The sequence below is a fragment of the Python bivittatus genome, unplaced genomic scaffold (genome assembly GCF_059951505.1).
Source record: "Python bivittatus isolate LINGU-HERP-01145 unplaced genomic scaffold, Pbiv_v1 ctg000070_np1212, whole genome shotgun sequence".
NCBI lineage: Eukaryota > Metazoa > Chordata > Lepidosauria > Squamata > Pythonidae > Python > Python bivittatus.
The window spans coordinates 31954929-31974421 of record NW_028277034.1 but is presented as its reverse complement, the minus strand read 5'-3'; the positions used below and the strand labels follow the sequence as shown (position 1 = coordinate 31974421).

The 19493-nt window shown below is 36.4% G+C and overlaps 1 protein-coding gene across 2 annotated transcripts; it reads left to right on the top strand.

The window, feature by feature from the left end:
• The first annotated feature begins 335 nt into the window (after positions 1-335).
• ADAD1 (adenosine deaminase domain containing 1) lies at positions 336-17348 on the top strand. 2 transcript variants are annotated; one of them, XM_088133263.1, is made up of 11 exons: positions 336-540; positions 4691-4873; positions 6670-6837; positions 7822-7908; positions 9053-9178; positions 9268-9391; positions 9536-9706; positions 12629-12855; positions 13470-13707; positions 13891-14023; positions 16729-17348. In XM_088133263.1, the coding sequence occupies exons 1-11, from the start codon at positions 336-338 to the stop codon at positions 16840-16842; spliced, it is 1776 nt and encodes a 591-aa protein (XP_087989389.1). In that variant the 3' UTR covers positions 16843-17348. The 2 variants fall into 2 exon arrangements, with proteins under 2 accessions (XP_087989389.1, XP_087989390.1); XM_088133264.1 differs by having other exon boundaries at positions 336-546; positions 9053-9182; positions 9272-9391.
• Positions 17349-19493: the final 2145 nt, after the last annotated feature.

Here is a 19493-nt window from a genome sequence, read left to right as displayed (position 1 = left end):
AGTGTTAATCACGTGACCGGCACCCTTGGAGGCGGGCGGAGTCGGCCTTTCCCGCGTGGGATTCTAGAACCCCCGCGAGGTTCGGTCACGCGCGACGCGCGCTTTCTTTTCGGCTTGGTGTGGTTTCTCCTGAAGGCGGAGGCTCCGTTGGAGTTCGTTGGGTGGGCTGAGGGATAGCGGCCTCCTTCGTTTCCGAAGGGCAGCACGTTTCCTCCGCCAGCCCCTCTTCCCCTCTCATCTGCGTGTAGGGCGCACGGCAGGCCTCCTTACTGACTCCAGAATACGGTGCTGATCAGTAATGCTCTTTGTTTCGACTTTGTTTTAGGTGGGAAAAAATGGCAAATGACTGGCCTCAGGTTTCAAGAGTGCCAAGTTTTGCTCAGATGTTGAAGAAGAACTTGCCTGCTCAGCCACCCCAACCAGTCCAGTCTTCCGCTCACAGTAGTTTGTTTCCGCAAGCGGAGAATGCTAAACCAATGTTTTTAATCCCAGAAACGTCCAGTGTCTCAAGCATGGCATCTAAGGTGACCCCTGTTACAGGTATTTGTTTTGAATGATGGCTTTCCCTGTTGTTGTTGTTGTTGTTTAGCAACATTGAAGAATCAGGAGTTTGGTACTATTTAAGGCATGAGTTTCTATAGACAACAATCTAGGAAATGTCTTTTATCTGAGCTAGGACTATGATTAAACAATGGATATGTGCTTGATCCTGTCTTTGGATGGTGGATTCTCATCCCTGAAAGGTAATACCATAATACAGGTGTTGGTATTTAAATGCAATGGGACCTGGTTGCTTTTGCTGTAATGGACTAACTTGGTTATGACTAAAAGTATTCTTGATTTTTTATCCCTTTAATAACATTTTTGCAAAACTGGATAGCTTTGCTCTACAGAAGCATCTGATTTGAAAAGTAATAATTTGCAAAAGTGATCCCTTTCCAACCTTTAATTATGCAACCATAGCAAAAATAGTATATTGACATTCTTTGTTAGCATTACTTGATTTACATTAATGCTGTAGAGCTGTTAACCTACAGTAGAAATGACTTTCCTGCATTTTTAATGGAAATAAATATAGCTTTAATTGGTATGTTCAGCTTAGCGTCTATAGACTGAACAAGTATTGGAGCTATGTTTAATGTGAAAAAATTAAATCTATCCTATTTTATGAGCTTTGAACAGAACATTAAAGGAAAGCAAAAACATGGTATTAAGAGAAAAATACTAGAATGTTGGAAATAATGTTCAGTAGTAGAGAGCAAAGCAAGATGTAGTTGCAGTATACAACTACAGTAGTGGAAAACTATCCACTATTTTTCTCATTTCTACTGAGATCAGTATTGGGATACTTCCAATTTCATTGTCAGATCAAATCTGTACAGTCACTTTGAGTCTTCAGACTTGTTCCAGCCACTCTTTTTTACTTAAGGGTGAATTTATGGGCAAGAATCATTTCTCACACTGCATGGGCCTATTTCCTAATTGTTCTGTTTTAGGTCAGTTCTCCTGAAGCAAGAGATTTTTTTACTTGGCAATGTGTATATTTCATGGTTTTTGGCTTTTTAAAAAACCTTAATTGGGCTGAAAGCCTTATAGCTTTCTTCATAAGATATTGTTCTTGATGGAATGCTTTGGATCGTGGTGGCAACTGTCAAGTGTTGCAGTATCCCTTCTACCATGTAAAAGACAATATGTTCTCTGCCGCTGACCAGTTTTAAGTCTGTGCTACAAATGTTTTCTTTGGCGTGGTACTCAGCAGTGTCTCATCACAGCTGTTTCCAGATGTGCAGGACATATAGCCAGAATTTTATTGAGAGCAGTAGATATTTCCTCCTGATAAATGATGTCCTCTCGGATTAGGATGTAAAAGGTGTGCTGGCAGATGAACTGGATGAGAACAAATTTCAGATCTGTCAGAAAACAGTTACTTTACTATATTTCCTTTGGTTTAGTGTACAGATGATAAGACAAAACCTTAGTTTTTTAATGAAATTGGGTATGTCAAGAGTATTTGAGAGACAGATCATATCCCCAATTTTCTTGATGGCCACTGAAATTGGTAGAAGCGGATTGAATGTTACTTGTCTTTGGATGCAAAACGTACTGCGAAAAATATGACTTTGAATGCTGGTAGGACACAGAATCATCTGTTTTAGCACACTGCTGGTCGTTATTTTAGCACAGAAAGATCTGAAAAGACGTAACTCTGTTCCACCTGTTTTTTCCTGACAGTAAAAGTATATTTTCTTTTCCATGCTTCTCTTCCCAGAATTTCTTCAAAGTTTGATTAGCAGTATAATGGTTGCTGAATAGCTTCACAATGACCTAGTAGTTTGCTATTATTATTGTATTCACATTTAGAAGATCTTTTAGAAAATGATGAGATAGACAGCCCTATGCAATTACATTTAGTATTTTCAATGCAACTTTCATGTTACACATTAGTTACAAGGGCTTGTACTGTTGTGAGATCTACATTTTCAGTCTGTACAGTTGGTAATTTGGATATATATTTACCAGTATGGTTATTAGATTTGGTAGCAGTTGCTTTCATGTCATATGTTGCAAACATAGTATTTATTAACAGATTTCTACAAATATTGACCTATCCATCTGACATCAATCAGTGATACAGCTTGGCAAATGTTTTGCGTAACTGTTTGAACTATCAAACTTTTTTTCTAACAGACTGCGATAAAACAATAAGATGGATGAATTAGATTGTAGTGTTCTTTCTGGTAGTAGTTTTGGTCACAGAAAGTACTTAAAAATACAGTGTCCCCCAGGTTCCATTTAATTTTTCTTGGTCTTTTGGCATTTTATCAATACATGTTTATGAGGCTTGACTGTCTTGAAAGTGAAGATGAGCTCAAGTGGATAGCACAGCTGATGACTGTACCTTTAAATGTTCTGCCAGTCTTTTTCCTAGACTCAGCATTCAGGATTTCCCAAACTATTCCTTGAGTTACCAAGCTCCTGCAATAAAGTGAAGAGGATTAATATTTGTGTTTTTCTGCTGCTTCCCTCTGCCGGACACTCTATTAATCAGTTACTAGTTGCTTGTAGACTAGGTTGCAGACTGTAATGGAAGCAGAGGGAAGCAAGAATTCCTCCTTGTGGCAACATTATCATGCCTTATCAGCCAGACCAGTTCAGGTTGTTGGTACATCCTCAGTTTTTAAGAAATTTGAGTGGAGAGATTTCTTTTAGTGTATTTTGCCAGGAGGACACTATGTACATCTGGATCATCACCAGACAGGTTATCTGGAGTAATAGGCTTTTTATGATCTTTGTCTACCATGAACCTCTAAGTTATGGATGCAAAATTTGACAAAGACAATAGTGCTGTTGTCAGTCAGATGACTAAATGCTGAGCAAGACATGAGAATTAATTTAATCGTCTAGCTAATTTATCAACTGCTTTTAAAAAACATTTTGCTACATCTTTCAGTATTGTGCATATTTCACTTCACTTTTTAAAACTAAAAGATTGATTAATATAGAGCCATAAATTGTTCCCTGAACTTTAATCCATTATCTTTGAAATTTTGATACAAATATTTTATTTTGACAAGTCACTGCAGGGGAATAAAAGAAATTTCTTGTTCTATAACCTATCATTGACCAGCTTATTCATATGTTCTAAATAATTCCAGTAAACAAAAATAAGTCTTCGCTGTTCAATAATTTCATATACCACTCTAAGCTGTGGTTTGTTTCAACATGATTTATTGAATAAACCATAATAGGTTGAAATTGTATAACACACTTAGGCAATAGATCAGTTAACCAATTATGCTATAAACTATCAAATACGTATGTCTAAATTGTCATCTACATCTTTGAACAGCATTGCTTCTATGTCCCACTTCTGAATTTCTTTATATACTGTATAAAGACTTGCCTCTTCCAGCGTAACTTTTGAGATTGATAAGATAGCTTCCTCCTCTGGAAGGGGTATGCCTTATATGAATTGTTGTACTGCCTGAGGTATTTTGGTCTTTACTATACGTATATTTTAATCTGATTGAAGTTGGTATGTACATTTAAAGTCTGCAATGACTGGACCAACCTATAAGCCTAATAAATAAATAAAATTGTATAATGACTGGGTTTTACAGCATGCTAACCTAAACTAAATCAAATGGATCAATGTGATATTTGAACCCAGTATCCAGTGTTGTTACCTTTTGAGATGAGACTTGTTCCAACAGTGATTGTCTTTCAGAAGATGGTGAAGCCAGATCTTTCAGAGACTTAGTTTAGGTTGGTATAATTAGATGACATCTTACCTGATTGTTTTTGGATGTTGCTCCAATTATACAGGTTAATACATTTATATTTCAGAATATCTCAAGGATTTCATTATGCTGTACAGACAATTATATAATCTGAACTACTTCTTTACTAGTTACTGATTTTCTCATATAGTATTTGTCTTGATAACCTTATACTATTTTTAATAACTTAAAACTTCCATCCTCCCTTCTATAGGCTCTTTTAAAAGGATGAATTGAGAATAAAATAAGATAAAAGCAGAAAAAATTCTCATACATAAATTGATTCTAAAGAGGGATTTTTGGAAGAGAGGAAATGTAAATAACAACAATGAAGGGAGTTACTATGTTTCAGATCAAGTAAATGCTGTGATTCATGTTTTTTTTTCCTGCTGTTTACCAATGCACTTTAGGTCATGACTATCAGTATTCTAAAACAGTGCCTATAGTTCCAATTACTTCACTTCCTCCCAAGAAAATTCCAAAGGAATTTATTACAAAATATAAACGAGGGGAGATCAACCCAGTCTCAGCTTTGCATCAGTTTGCACAAATGCAGCGTGTACAGCTTGAATTAAAGGAAACTGTGGCAACAGGTATTTTTTTAATTGTAAGTTATCTGTACTGTTCTAATAGGCAGATGTTGAAATATATATTATGTACATCACAAAAATAAGCCATAGTTCTAGGGAACCCTAGTTTATTGTAAATAAACTTCATATCAGAATATACAGCTTGTTAGGTCTCATGGTTTTTCCTCAGTAGCACAAGAAACTAGCAAACCAAAAAAAGCTTGTTTGGCGCACTGGTGGGCAACTTATGCATTAGCATAAAAGGAGGTTAGCCAGTGATGTCATGATGGCTCCAATTTGTGGCCCTTTTTGGCCCTTTTCCAAGGGTAGAAATTTATATTAAAGTTATATCCAATCTTTATTTGTACAACTCAGAATGTTGTACAGTATGCTCCTGTTTCTTTCCCCCCCATACACACAACTACTACTCCGAGGTGGGCTGGGCTAAAGGCTGGCCCAAAGTCATCCAGTTAGCTGCCATACATAAGGGAGGACTAGAGCTCATGGTCTTCCAGTTTCTGTTTTTTTAAAAAATACAGTGGTACCTCTACTTATGAACTTAATCCGTTCCGTGACTCTGATCGCGAGTCGAGTTGGTCGCAAGTCGAAGTAAATTTTCCCATAAGGTTCAATGTAATTACCGTTAATCCGTTCCGGTGTCTGTAGACCATGCGTCAGGGGCGGAAAAACGGCCGCTGACCATGCGGCAGGGCGGAAAAATGGCCGCGGACCACATTTCCAACATACATTTGAAGTGCCTTTATACATTTTAGATAATTTTTCTGCTGACAAATACCAATGATACATCATTTTATAAACATTCTCTTTAAGATTATAACACAATGTAAATTTCAATCCTTTCATCCTCATATTCTCCCATTGTTCCATTTGTATATTATACCCAAAGATCTTAACCCATTTTATCATATGTTCTTTAACTTGTTCATCTTCAGCTTCCAACTTCAGTAAAAGTTTATATATTTTAGTAATAACATGTTCATTATTATGGTCTTCCAGTTTCTTTCTAGTCTAGTGCCTTAACCACTCCAAATGGAGAAAAATCTGCCCACTTGTAAGGGGAAGACGAGAGGTGCCTTAAGCTTCTGCAAGGTTTTAATACGTATTGCATTTCTTAAATTTCCAACAAAAGAAAATAACCATTGACCCCAATTACTACTGAGGCACTCTTGAGTTAACCAACCCTTGTTAATGTATTTTCTGAGTCAGGCTGAAGAAAGTCACTCTGAAAGCAAATCTTTTCCAAAACTCAGAAATCCTGGTATACTATATCTGAGAACTGTAATGGCTGTTCTAAATGCCATCTGTCAAGTTTAGCTTTGTTCTACAGGCTTATTTTAGTTGTTGGAAAATAAGTCAGATTTTGCTGCTATTCTGGTATTTTACTAAGATATTGCTTCCAAACCACACTTGAATATGATTGTTGAGGTGCCTCTTATCTTTGTCTAGCTGAAATCTAATATTCTATTCCCTTATTTAGAAATCTGATGTAACACATGATGCTAAGAACTGGTGAAAGGATGCTAACTTCACCCATTTATCAGGAAGAGGATTTTACTTGGTGGTGTCAAATAATTGAACAGTCTACTTTGGAATATTTAAACAAAATGTACTTCAATTGACAGGATAGTTGCATTTTGGATGAGGACAGAAAATTATGGAAGCACTGTTGTGTTTCAGAATCATAATTTTTAGTTTTAGTTTTTCATAAATCTAGATATACTGGAGTTTGAGATTAGTAAAATGTCTTTATTTTTATAAAACTAAATATAAACGTTTGCTTTCCTTTTTGCATTTTGAAGGAAATCTCTTGGGACCTTACTTTGCTTTTTGTGCTGTAGTTGATGGCATTCAGTATAAGACTGGATTGGGCCAAAACAAAAAGGAATCAAAGTCAAATGCAGCAAAACTTGCTCTTGATGAACTTCTGCAGTTGGAAGAGGCAGAACCAAAAGCTCTGGAAAACCCAGGTAAAGTTTTACAGTGATACATAAGTGAATATTGTCTCTGCGCTATTGGAATTTGAATGATGGAAGTAATATCACCCAAACTGTCTAGTAAGCGTTATTCCTTATATTTGGAACTTAGTGCTAGGGGTTCTGGAGAAAAAGGTAGATGTAATATTTTTTTCTATCTTTGGAGGGCCAGGTTCTACATTATTGGACACAATATTTACTTTATTTTACATTATCAAATGTAAAATAAGGAAGTTTTAATAGATTTAATATTGTGTGTAGCATTTTCTTTAGATTGTTTGTTTGTTTGTTTGGTAAATTTGTATAGCTACCTATCTCACATATGTGACTCTGAGTGGTGTACTAAGTTAAAAAACACAAAACAAACCAAAAAAAGCCCCCCAACAAAAATAAAGAAGAAAACATTAAAAACAAAAACTATTTAAACAACATAATATGCGGGAGAACCCACTCAATTTCCCTAGCATATAGGTTTAGATGAAGAGAAATATATATCAAATTGTAAGGAGTCCTAGATCTAACCCTATGCAGAAGCAGCTGTCTTAAGCAACATGTGACATTCATTTATAAGGGTCTTTTTCCACTGGCATCTAATCATGGCACAAACATACCTTGGCAACAATTTTTTCTTCTGTCAACATGATGTTATCATTGTCTCATCCATAGCCCAGGAGTGAAGCTGTCTTAAATTGCTCTTAAGTACATGAGGTTAAAATGCTGATTTCCACTTTATTCTGCTGCCATCCAAGAAAACCCCAAAATCTCCTAGGTTTTGTTATCCGTTACCTTGGAAGGAAGTCATTTGATTGAATTAACTGGGAACAGGGTCAGTATAGTCAGGATAGGGAGTAGCAATGAGGATAGAAAATTTCATACCCGCATAGATTTTTGGGTGGGGTGACTCAAGGATGAGTGGATAGCATTTCAACTTATTAGTGGGAAAGGGTTTTATCTTCAGAATTGCTACTATGTTTGCAGGTCCTATCAGAAACTTTGCTGAAACCATACTTGCAGCTGAACCTCAAATAACAACTGAATCTGGCTATATTTCAAAGATTCATTATGGTAGGAATGTTCTGTCTTTCTCTTAAACTATATGAATTAATTTGGGTGTGTATCAGTTTTATTGATAAAGTTATGTAACTGTTACAGCATTGAATTACCAGTCTGATAAATGTCTGCTTGTCTGTGTTGTAGATAAATTTCAGTTTCTGCATCTGAGGGACCTGACCAGGACTGTGTGGTAGTGTGAGACCAACTTAATGCTCACTTGACCCTTGCCCTTCATAGTTAATTAAGATAGCCATGGAAGATCTGGTTGATTGGGCACAGAGAGAGGTTATGTTTCACTAGAGGAAGGAACTGTATTATTTAGCCTTAAGATTGGTTATATGAAACCTAGTTAAGAAACCCTCTCTAGATCCCCTCTTGTTGAAATAAGTCTGGTTTGCAATTTGCCACTTTTTTTTCAGCCTGCCTCCTGGAATCATGGGTACCCCGTCACTGGAGGTTTTCAAACAAAAGTTGGACAGCCATTTGTCAGGAATGGTCTGAGGATTTCTGTCCTGGGCAGGGTGCTAGTCTAGACCTTCAGGGTCCTTTCTAACCCTATGATTATATGGTTCAAGGATAAAATGGGTTCCTGGTTTGAGACTCAGACAGCTTTGGTGACTCTGGCAGGGAAATTTGCATTAGGAGCTAGAAGGAGCAATAATATATCCAAGAAGGTCACAAATAGCGATCATGGACTGTGGGAACCTGCAACGTCATAATTGTGAGCCAGGCACCCAATTACAATCACATAACTGTGGGGATGCTGTGACCAACTTAAGTACTAGGAGCAGTTATAACTCACTTTTTCAGCACCATTGTAAATTTGGTCACTGAAGGAGTGGTTGTTAAGTGAGGACCACCTGTAGTTCAAATGTCTAAAATGGCCATTATTCTTTGATAGAGAGATAAAGATCACTGGCTTCATAATATGTAAAATTTTCTGTAACTAGTTGTGTGTTCTAAGTACAATTTTACTTTGCTATTATCAAGATAAGTAGCTGGAGTCCTACAGATTTCAAGAAAATGATTTTCACTCTCAAGTTATCCTATTTATGCACTGAAGAATGCAAACTTTCATGTTCTCTTTTTTCTTGAGCAGTTACATCAGTATAGCTAAAATATCTATCTTGCTTTCTTTTTTTTAATATTTTACTAGAGGGGCAGCATCTTGCACATGGAAAAATTTCTCAAGTTGTCAGAGAAACATTCGATAATTTGATGGCTAAGTATCCAGAGTACCAGAGTTGTAGCAGTTCATTAGCTGCTTTCATAATTGAAAGAGGTAGGCATGGTCCTCACAAATAATAGCTGTTGAGAGGTTGGCAGTCTTTTCAGCCTGAACACAAAAAATTACTTTTTTTCCCCCCATAGCTAGACAGTATGAGGTGGTAGCTATTGGAACAGGTGAATTTAACTATAGCCAATGCAGTCATCCTGATGGAAGAGTGTTGCATGATAGTCATGCAGTTGTTACTGCAAGGCGCTCTCTACTTAGGTAAGTGTATAATGATGCATTTTCCCCCCTAATTACATTTGTGTAATTGTTTTGTAGTGTTGATGTGCATAGAAATTCAATTGCATTTAATATGAATTTTTTAAAGACTTTATATCTAATATCTGAATTATTGTTTCTTTAAAGGTATTTTTATAGACAGCTTTTACTTTACTACAGTAAAAATCCTGCTATGATGGATAAATCCATATTTTGTACTGAACCAACATCAAACCTGCTTGCATTAAAACCAAATGTAAAAATACTTCTCTACATGAATCAATTGCCAAAAGGATCTGCTCAGATAAAGTCCAAGCTGTAAGTATTTTTTTCTAAAGGTAAAGCAGAATTTATAAAAATATAGTACATGATTTCCCTTATATTTTTTTTACTATTTATGTATTTCTGAGACTTTTATAAAATTTAAATCTCTTGTTATGTTTATGAGCCCAAAGTGACATAGATAGTGCTCTCTCCTCCTATTTTGGCCCCCCCAAACCACCCTGTGAGGTAGGTTGGGCTGAGAGAGGTGACTGTTCAAAAGCTATCCAGTGGCTTCTCATGGCTGAGAGTGGATTAGAATCTGTGTCTCTCTGCTCCTTGTCCGACACCTTGTTACACCACGCTGGCTGGTATTCTTGCTGTACAATAAAATATCTGTTTTGCATCAAATTAATCTACAGCATTGAACAACAAAATTATATGGGTGGTGCTGGATATTACATAGGCCATTCCTGAATTATTGAAAGACCATTTTTTAAGAGGGGAATAAGTAGATATTTTAACGGTTCTTTTCATTATTTTATTACATTGAGCACCATCTTTTGGCAGAAATATTGCAAATCTGAAAAATAAAAGTACCTTTTTACAACTTATTTTTTATATATTAATGTATATTAACAGCTTTGTTCTTTGTCAAAAGGATACATCCCTATTTCAGTAAAATATATATTTAAAACTATCAAAGCCAACAATTTATCTAGTTTAACTTGACTAACATGATTATGTAAAGGTCAGATAGCTAAACAGTTGGCCAAATACCTATACATTTTTAGCCCTTGCTTGTGTGTAGTGGCAGCTGAACTGGTGCATATTATTGATAGTTTTCAAAGACAAGATGGAGGCTACTTCCAGAAGCTGCTTCTTTGCTTGGAAGATGGGGAATTGCCACTATTTCTAAACACTATCCACTTGTCTTTGATTGGAGCCATGGTTTGGGCAGAGGTCTCTAAAAATCCCACATTCTGTTCTTTCAGAATTTTTTTTTTTTAATAAAGTACCATTTTTAGTTTCTTCCTAGTAATCAGGAAATGGGAATTGGGGGGGAAATTCTGGTGACATGATTCCTCTATGTTTCTCACCTACTTTCTTTTCCCATACTTCCCTCTTTACAAATAAAGTAGGGAAACTTCTGGAAATTTTGGACCCAAAAATCATTCTTATTTTTTTGTGTGTGTGACAAGCAGTGATTTTTACTCTCATAGATTAAAAAAGGAGCAGAAATTACTGTTTCCACTTCTCCATCCCCATCCAGGGAAGTTTGTCTTCAAGGTGGCAAAAGAGTTCTTTCCTATAGTAATAATCATGTTTCCATCTTCGCTAGTGATATTGCCATTGCACCATGACTGCAAAAAAGGATAAGAGTATACCTGATCACAGGTTAAGGGGGCTTTTCCTTTACATCCATGTCTGTGGAGAAGTGTAACCTTGCATTGAATTATAAAGCTGCCTCTGAAATTTTGAATTTTATTTCCTTGAGAGTACGTGGGGAAGGGAGGGAGAATAACTGGGATTTTCTACAAGTTTGATAAGCCTTTTCTCAGTTTTTTATCCAATTCATAAAAAATATGAAGAATAGAAGATCCATGTCTGAATCCTGGCACCCTATTCCTGTCTGATTAGGAACTTTGATTACAGTTTTCAAGCTAACTATGCATTCAGTCCATACTCAACTAGTCTGCCAGGTAGAATGTTGTAGAATTCTTGTCAAATGCTTTGTTGAAATCAAGGTTTATTATCCATATAGAATCTTAGGGTAGGGCTTTGTATGAGAAACTGAAATCCTATAGTTTTGTGCTTAATGCAGTCCTGATTATGGGATACAATTGTGCAGAGGCAGCCTTTCAACAGTGTGCCAAGGATTTGGAAACTCAGACTTGGCTGTCATACCCAAATATATGTTTTAGGGCAGTCATTTAATTTCTTTCAAGCCAGCTAGATATCTAAGCTAAATAGCAGCTCCCAAATTCAGAAGAGCCCTAATTCTGGCAAGATGTAATGCCCAATAGCCAATTTTGAGGGGAAATTATAGGGTATCCCATTTGAACAAAGGCTTTGCCCCTGTAGTGAAAGGAGTTACTAAAACATTAACTCCTATTCTTCTGTATTGCTCCCATTACAAAGATACCCAATTGCAGCTAATAACACCACATCTAGCCAGTTTCCCAGGCTACCCAGATCTATTTTATTTCCAGTTTTCACTATCTCATCAGTACAATTTATGTTAAGATGGCTAAGTTTTGTTTCACTATTTGTGAAATACATCATACTTGGACCACATCAGTTTGGTAATTATTAGGTTTTACTGTGGTTTTTGCTTGGTTGTTCCACAGTTTGCATTCTGTTTGTTTAATAATTCAAATTTATATAGCTACCCATCTCGTATGATTCTGGGCAGCTTACAAACAATTTAAACAAATATTTTAAAAAGGCAAAAATTTAAAAACAAGAAAAAACAATATACAGTAAAAGCATTTTTAGCTGGTCTATGACTGTAGTAAAGTATTTGTACAGCATTCCTATAATCCACTATGGGAGCTACATAATTAAAAAATGAAAAAAAAAGATTAGACTGGCACTTCATTAGTTTACCAGGATTTCTCAGAAGTTTAGCCAGTTCCAACATTACCCTAGGGATGAAGTTCCTCTTATGCAAGAGATGTTAAATGCATTTAGAGTTAAGACACATTTCTTGTGTCTTTTGTGTAACTGGCTCGAGCTTATGCTCTGCTCTTCGCAGCTCACATGTCCTCTTCTCCAAAGAGGAGGAGTAGTGCTCTACTTTATCTTGTCTTCTCTTGTCTTTTCGTTGCCTTTTAGCATTTTGCTGTTTTCAGTCTAGCTTCTATTTCAGTATTTTGCAGGTTGATTCTTAATCATCCTGTTAAAACTATCATTTTTATTTCTCTATTATGTATCTGTTTGGGATGTGTAAGAACTGAACGATATCCTTTGTTGTAGACGCCTCAATCCAAACTCTGTGTCTGCATTTGAAGCTGATGAAGAACTTTGTCTTCACGTGGTTGTTGAAGGCAAGGTTTATCTCACAGTTTTTTGTCCTGCGGAAATTGCCACAATAAGCAGCATGTCTACCAGTGATAAACTGACAAGGTGGGAAGTGTTGGGTGTTCAAGGAGCCTTACTAAGTCACTTTATTCAGCCAGTTTATGTTAGCATGATAATTCTTGGTAAGTAAATTACTTCTAATTCAGCAGTGCAATATTGTAAAGATGTATTATGAGAGAGAAGTTTATTGTAGGACAAATACATTGAATTGTTCTGTGTTTAAAAGCTACATTGTCACAACGTTTATTTTCAGTTAATAAACTCTTAATAAATTGTTTGACTTTCTAAACAAGGTATACAAAAATGCAGTGCTGGAATCCTATGAAATCATCATTTTAAAACTTAAGTATACAAGTTTCAACATGTACTCATATATGGTCCTTGGCCTAATTGATTCTTGCTTGATAATGAATGGGATAAGAGATCCATGTTTATAAAGAGACAGCTATAGGGCACAAAGTTGTAGTCAAACTATAGTGCATCTCCAACACGATCTACTATTTAGATCACTTTAATCAGGACTGAAATAATAAACATATATTTAATTGCCAGTATGTGGTTTTCTGTGTCTTTAAATTTTAGTGTTCTACATAAATATAAATGTCTACTTATTGGACTATTTGATAGGAGTTCAGCTTGATTACAGTGACAGTTGTACGTATCAGTAGAACAAATTTTCAGATGAATTTCTTGATCCTCTTCTTAATATTTGTGGATGAATCTCAATGTTTTTTAGGGGATGCGAACTGCCATGATACAAGAGGATTAGAAATAGCTATCAAACAGCGCATAGATGATGCACTTACTAAAAAACTTCCCATGTTCTACCTTGTGAACAGACCTCATATTAGTTTGGTAACTGCTGCATACCCTGTACAGGTTGACTTGGACCATAGATCTCTTAGTGTGAATTGGTCACAAGGAGACTTATCACTGGAGGTGATAGATGGATTAAATGGAAAAATCATTGAAAGGTCAGTGTTACAAAAAAGTACATTGAAATAAAATATGAACAAGTATACTTGTTCTTTGGATAGGAACTTCTTTCAAAATAACTTTCAACTTTATTATCTAATGATAGTTTAAATTTTTACTTAGATAACCAGTGGTAATTTTTCTTGGAGTAAGCTGATTGTTGCTATTTTTTTCAAAATTAGTTCACCCTTCAAAAGTGGTATTTCAATGGCAAGTCGTCTTTGCAAAGCTGCAATGTTAAGTCGCTTTAACTTAGTAGTTAAAGAATCAAAGAGAGAGGATTTACTTAAAGCAACAACTTACCATGAAGCAAAGGTAACATTTGGTAATATAACTCTGCTCTAGTATAGGTGTCATGATTTCTAATTTAGAATTGTATTCATGGTGACTTCAGAGCTAAGTTGGTGTAATTAAGTATAGCAAGGAAAACAGCCATTATTCTAGATCAGTTGGACAAATAGATGTGCATTGATGTTCTTAGTTTTGGAAACCAGATCTTCAGTTTCTTGTCTAGCTTCACAGGGTGACTTTCTGATACTGTCTAGTCTGTAAGTAGGAATCATATTGTCAAAAACAAGCCACTCTTCTTGAAATTAATAACTGTTTTCAGAATTTCTGCTCCATCTTTTCTATCCCTTGTTTCTTTTTCCACTTGTTACAAAAGAAGAAAGGCTGTTGAGGGTGTGGAAAACATTCTCTCTGTTTCATTGTGACTTTGAGAAATAATTTAGGATATGTAAAGAGAAGCCATTCCATATTGTATGTGGTTTTTGTATAATAGGACATATAATTGGGTCTGTCACAAAATGGAGAAGAAAATGAATATTATACAGTGGGGCAAAAAAGTATTTAGTCAGCCAGCAATTGTGCAAGTTCTCCCACTTAAAAAGATGAGAGAGGCCTGTAATTTTCATCATAGGTATACCTCAACTATGAGAGACAAAATGGGGAAAAAAATCCAGAAAATCACATTGTCTGATTTTTAAAGAATTTATTTGCAAATCATGGTGGAAAATAAGTATTTGGTCACCTACAAACAAGCAAGATGTCTGGCTCTCACAGACCTGTAACTACTTATTTAAGAGGCTTCTCTGTCCTCCACTCGTTACCTGTAGTAATGGCACCTGTTTGACCTTGTTATCAGTATAAAAGACACCTGTCCACAACCTCAAACAGTCACACTCCAAACTCCACTATGGCCAAGACCAAAGAGCTGTTGAAGGACACCAGAAACAAAATTGTAGACCTGCACCAGGCTGGGAACACTGGATCTGCAATAGGCAAGCAGCTTGGTGTGAAGAAATCAACTGTGGGAGCAATAATTAGAAAGTGGAAGACATACAAGACCATTGATAATCTCCCTCGATCTGGGGCTCCATGCAAGATCTCACCCTGTGGGGTCAAAATGATCACAAGAACGGTGAGCAAAAATCCCAGAACCACACGGGGGGACCTAGTGAATGACCTGCAGAGAGCTGGGACCAAAGTAACAAAGGCTACCATCAGTAACACACTATGCTGCCAGGGACTCAAATCCTGCAGTGTCAGATGTGTCCCCCTGCTTAAGCCAGTACATGTCTGGGCCTGTCTGAAGTTTGCTAGAGAGCATTTGGATGATCCAGAAGAGGATTGGGAGAATGTCATATGGTCAGATGAAACCAAAGTAGAACGTTTTGGTCTAAACTCAACTTGTCATGTTTGGAGGAGAGAGAATGCTGAGTTGCATCCAAAGAACACCATACCTACTGTGAAGCGTGGGGGTGGAAACATCATGCTTTGGGGCTGTTTTCCGGCAAAGGGACCAGGACGACTGATCCGTGTAAAGGAAAGAATGAATGGGCCCATGTATCGTGAGATTTTGAGTGAACACCTCCTTCCATCAGCAAGGGCATTGAAGAGGAAACGTGGCTGGGTCTTCAGCATGACAATGATCCCAAACACACCGCCCGGGCAACGAAGGAGTGGGTTCGTAAGAAGCATTTCAAGGTCCTGGAGTGGCCTAGCCAGTCTCCAGATCTCAACCCCATGGAAAACCTTTGGAGGGAGTTGAAAGTCCGTGTTGCCCAGTGACAGCCCCAAAACATCACTGCTCTAGAGGAGATCTGCATGGAGGAATGGGCCAAAATACCAGCAACAGTGTGTGAAAACCTTGTGAAGACTTACAGAAAACGTTTGACCTCTGTCATTGCCAACAAAGGATATTTAACAAAGTATTGAGATGAACTTTTGATATTGACCAAATACTTATTTTCCACCATGATTTGCAAATAAATTCTTTAAAAATCAGACAATGTGATTTTCTGGATTTTTTGTCCCACTTTGTCTCTCATAGTTGAGGTATACCTATGATGAAAATTACAGGCCTCTCATCTTTTTAAGTGGGGAGAACTTGCACAATTGGTGGCTGACTAAATACTTTTTTGACCCACTGTATATACCTCTTTTGACATCTAAAGGTAAACTTTGTGATAGCCCATACTTTAGGTGTTTAATTCCAGTTATTTATTCAAGCTAAGATAGAAAAAGAAACCAATTAGTATTGCTTGTACGGTCTTCACAGGCTCTCTCCTATTCACCCAAACCACTACATCAAAAAATTGTGCAAAGTAAAAAGTAAAATTCAAGTTCAGCTTCATTCTTAGCAACTATAGGCCAGTCTACAACCCTAGGATTTCCTGATATCTCCCATCCAAGTAGTAATCAGTCCCAGTCCTGCTTACTACTACTTTCTGTTCCCTATTGAGATTGTTCATTCATTTCCTTACGCAGGGCGTATGGGCTGCTCTAGTCACAACTGACAAGTAGCATACAGGTCTTCTTCTCTAACTCCATTTAAAGCAAAATGCAACACAAAAAATTCAAAACTATAAAAACCACAATATAAGACCTAGGGAATAGTTGCAGTCCTCTACTACCCCGATTAAAATCAGAATATCAGAAGTAGAGAGTGTTTCTTGAAAAGGCTTCTGGTTGAAATTTCTTACCAACCCTTAGTATTAATTTATTATTTTTTCACTTAGATTATGGCAGAATCTTACCAAGGAGCAAAGTACTTGCTGAAATCCTACTTGGAGCAGCATGGTTACGGATCATGGATTGTGAAGTCTCCACGCATTGAATATTTCAGTATGTAAAGGTTAATATATCAGCTCTATAACCTGTTCAAATAAGCTTTTTCTCTGAGAAGACTTTTTTAATTGGTGAATAATTGTAGATCAGTGCTATCCAGTAATGTCAGCTGATAGCTAAAAGAATTGTGCTTAAGCATAAGCAAAATAAATATACCAATTTAGTTAATTTATGCAGGTCTTTTTATTTCTTTGTCAGTGTAAGAATCAAAACTGAGAAGTAGTTTGTGCTACATATTTGCTGAAATGTAAAGTTAATTGCTATCTCAAATACTTTGAATTTGAGGAGTTCCTTTGGGAGAATATAGCATGCTGACTATTGTTTTGATATGTACCATGTTGTGTAATAGCAGAACAAGCTACGTATTATTGGCTTGCTTTCTGAAAAGTTATGTGCAATTCTGGCTTTAAAAGCCACAGTTCACCTTGTTAATCATTTTGAAACTTTGTGGGTTTATATCCCTTTTCAGTTGTGGGACTTGAATTTGTCTGCAGGAAATTACACAAATTATGCTTGCATTACAGGAGTAAACGCCTACAAATACATTTTGAACTAAGTGCATGATCTGTTTGTTGTGTATTATGGAAGTAATTCTGTAAAGTTGCAGATCTTTCAAACCTGGTACACTGTGCATACTTTGGCTTATTAATGGAAACAACTTAAAAACTGTATTGGGTATCTGAAAATATTTAATTTGTAATTTGACTCCTAGTGCTATTTTTAAAGCTTTTAGATGAAAATGGGCGTTAATACTGTTTTGAATACTGATACAAGTGTTTCTAGTAAAATAAGTATGATTTGTCTAATTCTGGAGAAAAAATTGTGTGGTTCATTAATACACTGAAACACTCATTTGAAACTCCAAACACATAAAGTATTTTTGCTTGAAAATAGCGCCAAGGAAGAAAATGTGCAAAGCTACAAGCAAAAGATACTTAAGTCCCTTAGAAGTTAAGCTATTTTGGTGGGTCTGGTTTGGCCCTTCAAGCCAAACATTTTCATTGAAGTGTTTTTTATAGAAAGGCGCTATGGAACAGTTAAAAGCATTTGAAGGAGTAAATCTTCTAACAGGTCTCATGGATAACTCACCTCATGGATTTGTCTTTAGTTCATAAAGAATCTTCATGATGGTTACTGAGAATGCATAAAGATTGTTCATGCAATTGTACATAAATATAAAGCAAAGAATTTATGTACCTTGTAGAGCCATTACCACTCATAAATTTCTTCCTTCATTTATGAAGCAACCAAACCATTGAAAGTCAGTCTTAAACTTTTTTTAATTTTTTGGTGATTAGACATCCTATGTTTAAATTTAGCACAGGGATTTGAGTATAAGTATTTTTACTATCTTTCATTGTGTGTATTGGAATAAATGTATGATAAAATCAGCAATATTCAATGCTTATTTCTTTGCTGAATTAGTATTTTCCAGTAAAACTGGTTTCTGCTATGAATCAAGAATTGTCTAGCTTTTCCTTTTATAAGAAAATGAGTCATTTCTCCCCTCCCTGGAACAAATCATTTGAGTAGCATTGCAACAGATCTTTGGAGGGATTATTCTTCCATATCATAAAATTAAGCATTTCAACTTGTATCTCCATAAGCAAGTATTCTGTATGTATCTTGCTGAAAAATTACTCAGTCCCAAGATTTGCTAGGAATTCCAAAGAAGCAATTGGCATTTCCTTTCTCCAAATCTAATGTCTATAAACCTAATTAAAAATATTAACAGAAAAGCACTTATTCCTAACAGAAGGTGTTCATTTGTATAAACTTGTTTAGGACTAAGTTTACCCAGACAGAATATAAATAGTCTGTAATTTATTGAAATGCAAAAGTAGAAGGAAACAAAGATAACAATATCATAAAAAGAAATAAGTATTTCATTAATTTATAATGGTAACCTAGTATGAAACCATTGTAATCAAACCAAGGTGGGGCCTCCCTGGGCCACAGGGGAAAGACAGTTCATAACTTAGGGCTATTACGGAATGGTCATACCTTTGGGTTTCCACTCCTTTTACATTATGTGGGTTGGAGACCCAGACAGTTTTTCTTGAGATGGATATGCAGATGGGTTGGTTCTGATTAGACAATCCTGGAACACAGAGTGCCAAGCCTTGTAGGCTTAAAAAGGTTTAAAGCAAGCACCTTGAATTGATCCAGGAAACTTACTAGTAACTAATGCAGCAACCTCAAGATAGGTGTGACACTGCTGAAACTATCACCTCCTATTGGCAGTTGGAACCAACTGCAGTTTACGATAGCTTCAGAGGAAGCTCCATGTAAAGTATTCTCTACATACAAGGGCATGAGTCACTGTTGCAAGAATGTTTTGATCTGAAAAGATCCTCAAGTAGTGTACCAGCCAAAGAAAAATAAAGGCCCATTTATGATTTCCATCTTCTCAAGCAGAAGCTGCAGGTTCAGAGAACCCCAAGTTAGGGACTTGCTTTTTCAAGGGACAAACTCATCCAGAGCCAACTTAGGGTCTAAGTTGATCCAGATCAGTCAGCTACAGACAGTAACTCTTTTACAAGGTGTCAGTTGGAGTTTGATTGGACACATTCTGTCCCTTCTAGCTTCCAATCATTGGATGAGGACTTCCACTGCATTCTTGGCTCAGGGATAGGAATATAAAATTGTGTATCAG

Bases quoted from the DNA above. Each gene is read 5' to 3' on its own strand.
- ADAD1 (XM_088133264.1), top strand. From the start codon at position 336: ATGGCAAATGACTGGCCTCAGGTTTCAAGAGTGCCAAGTTTTGCTCAG. The intron at 9,183-9,271 runs GCATGGTCCTCA...CCCCATAGCTAG, and splicing joins TTCATAATTGAAAGAGGTAG to ACAGTATGAGGTGGTAGCTA. The intron at 12,856-13,469 runs GTAAGTAAATTA...AATGTTTTTTAG, and splicing joins TGTTAGCATGATAATTCTTG to GGGATGCGAACTGCCATGAT.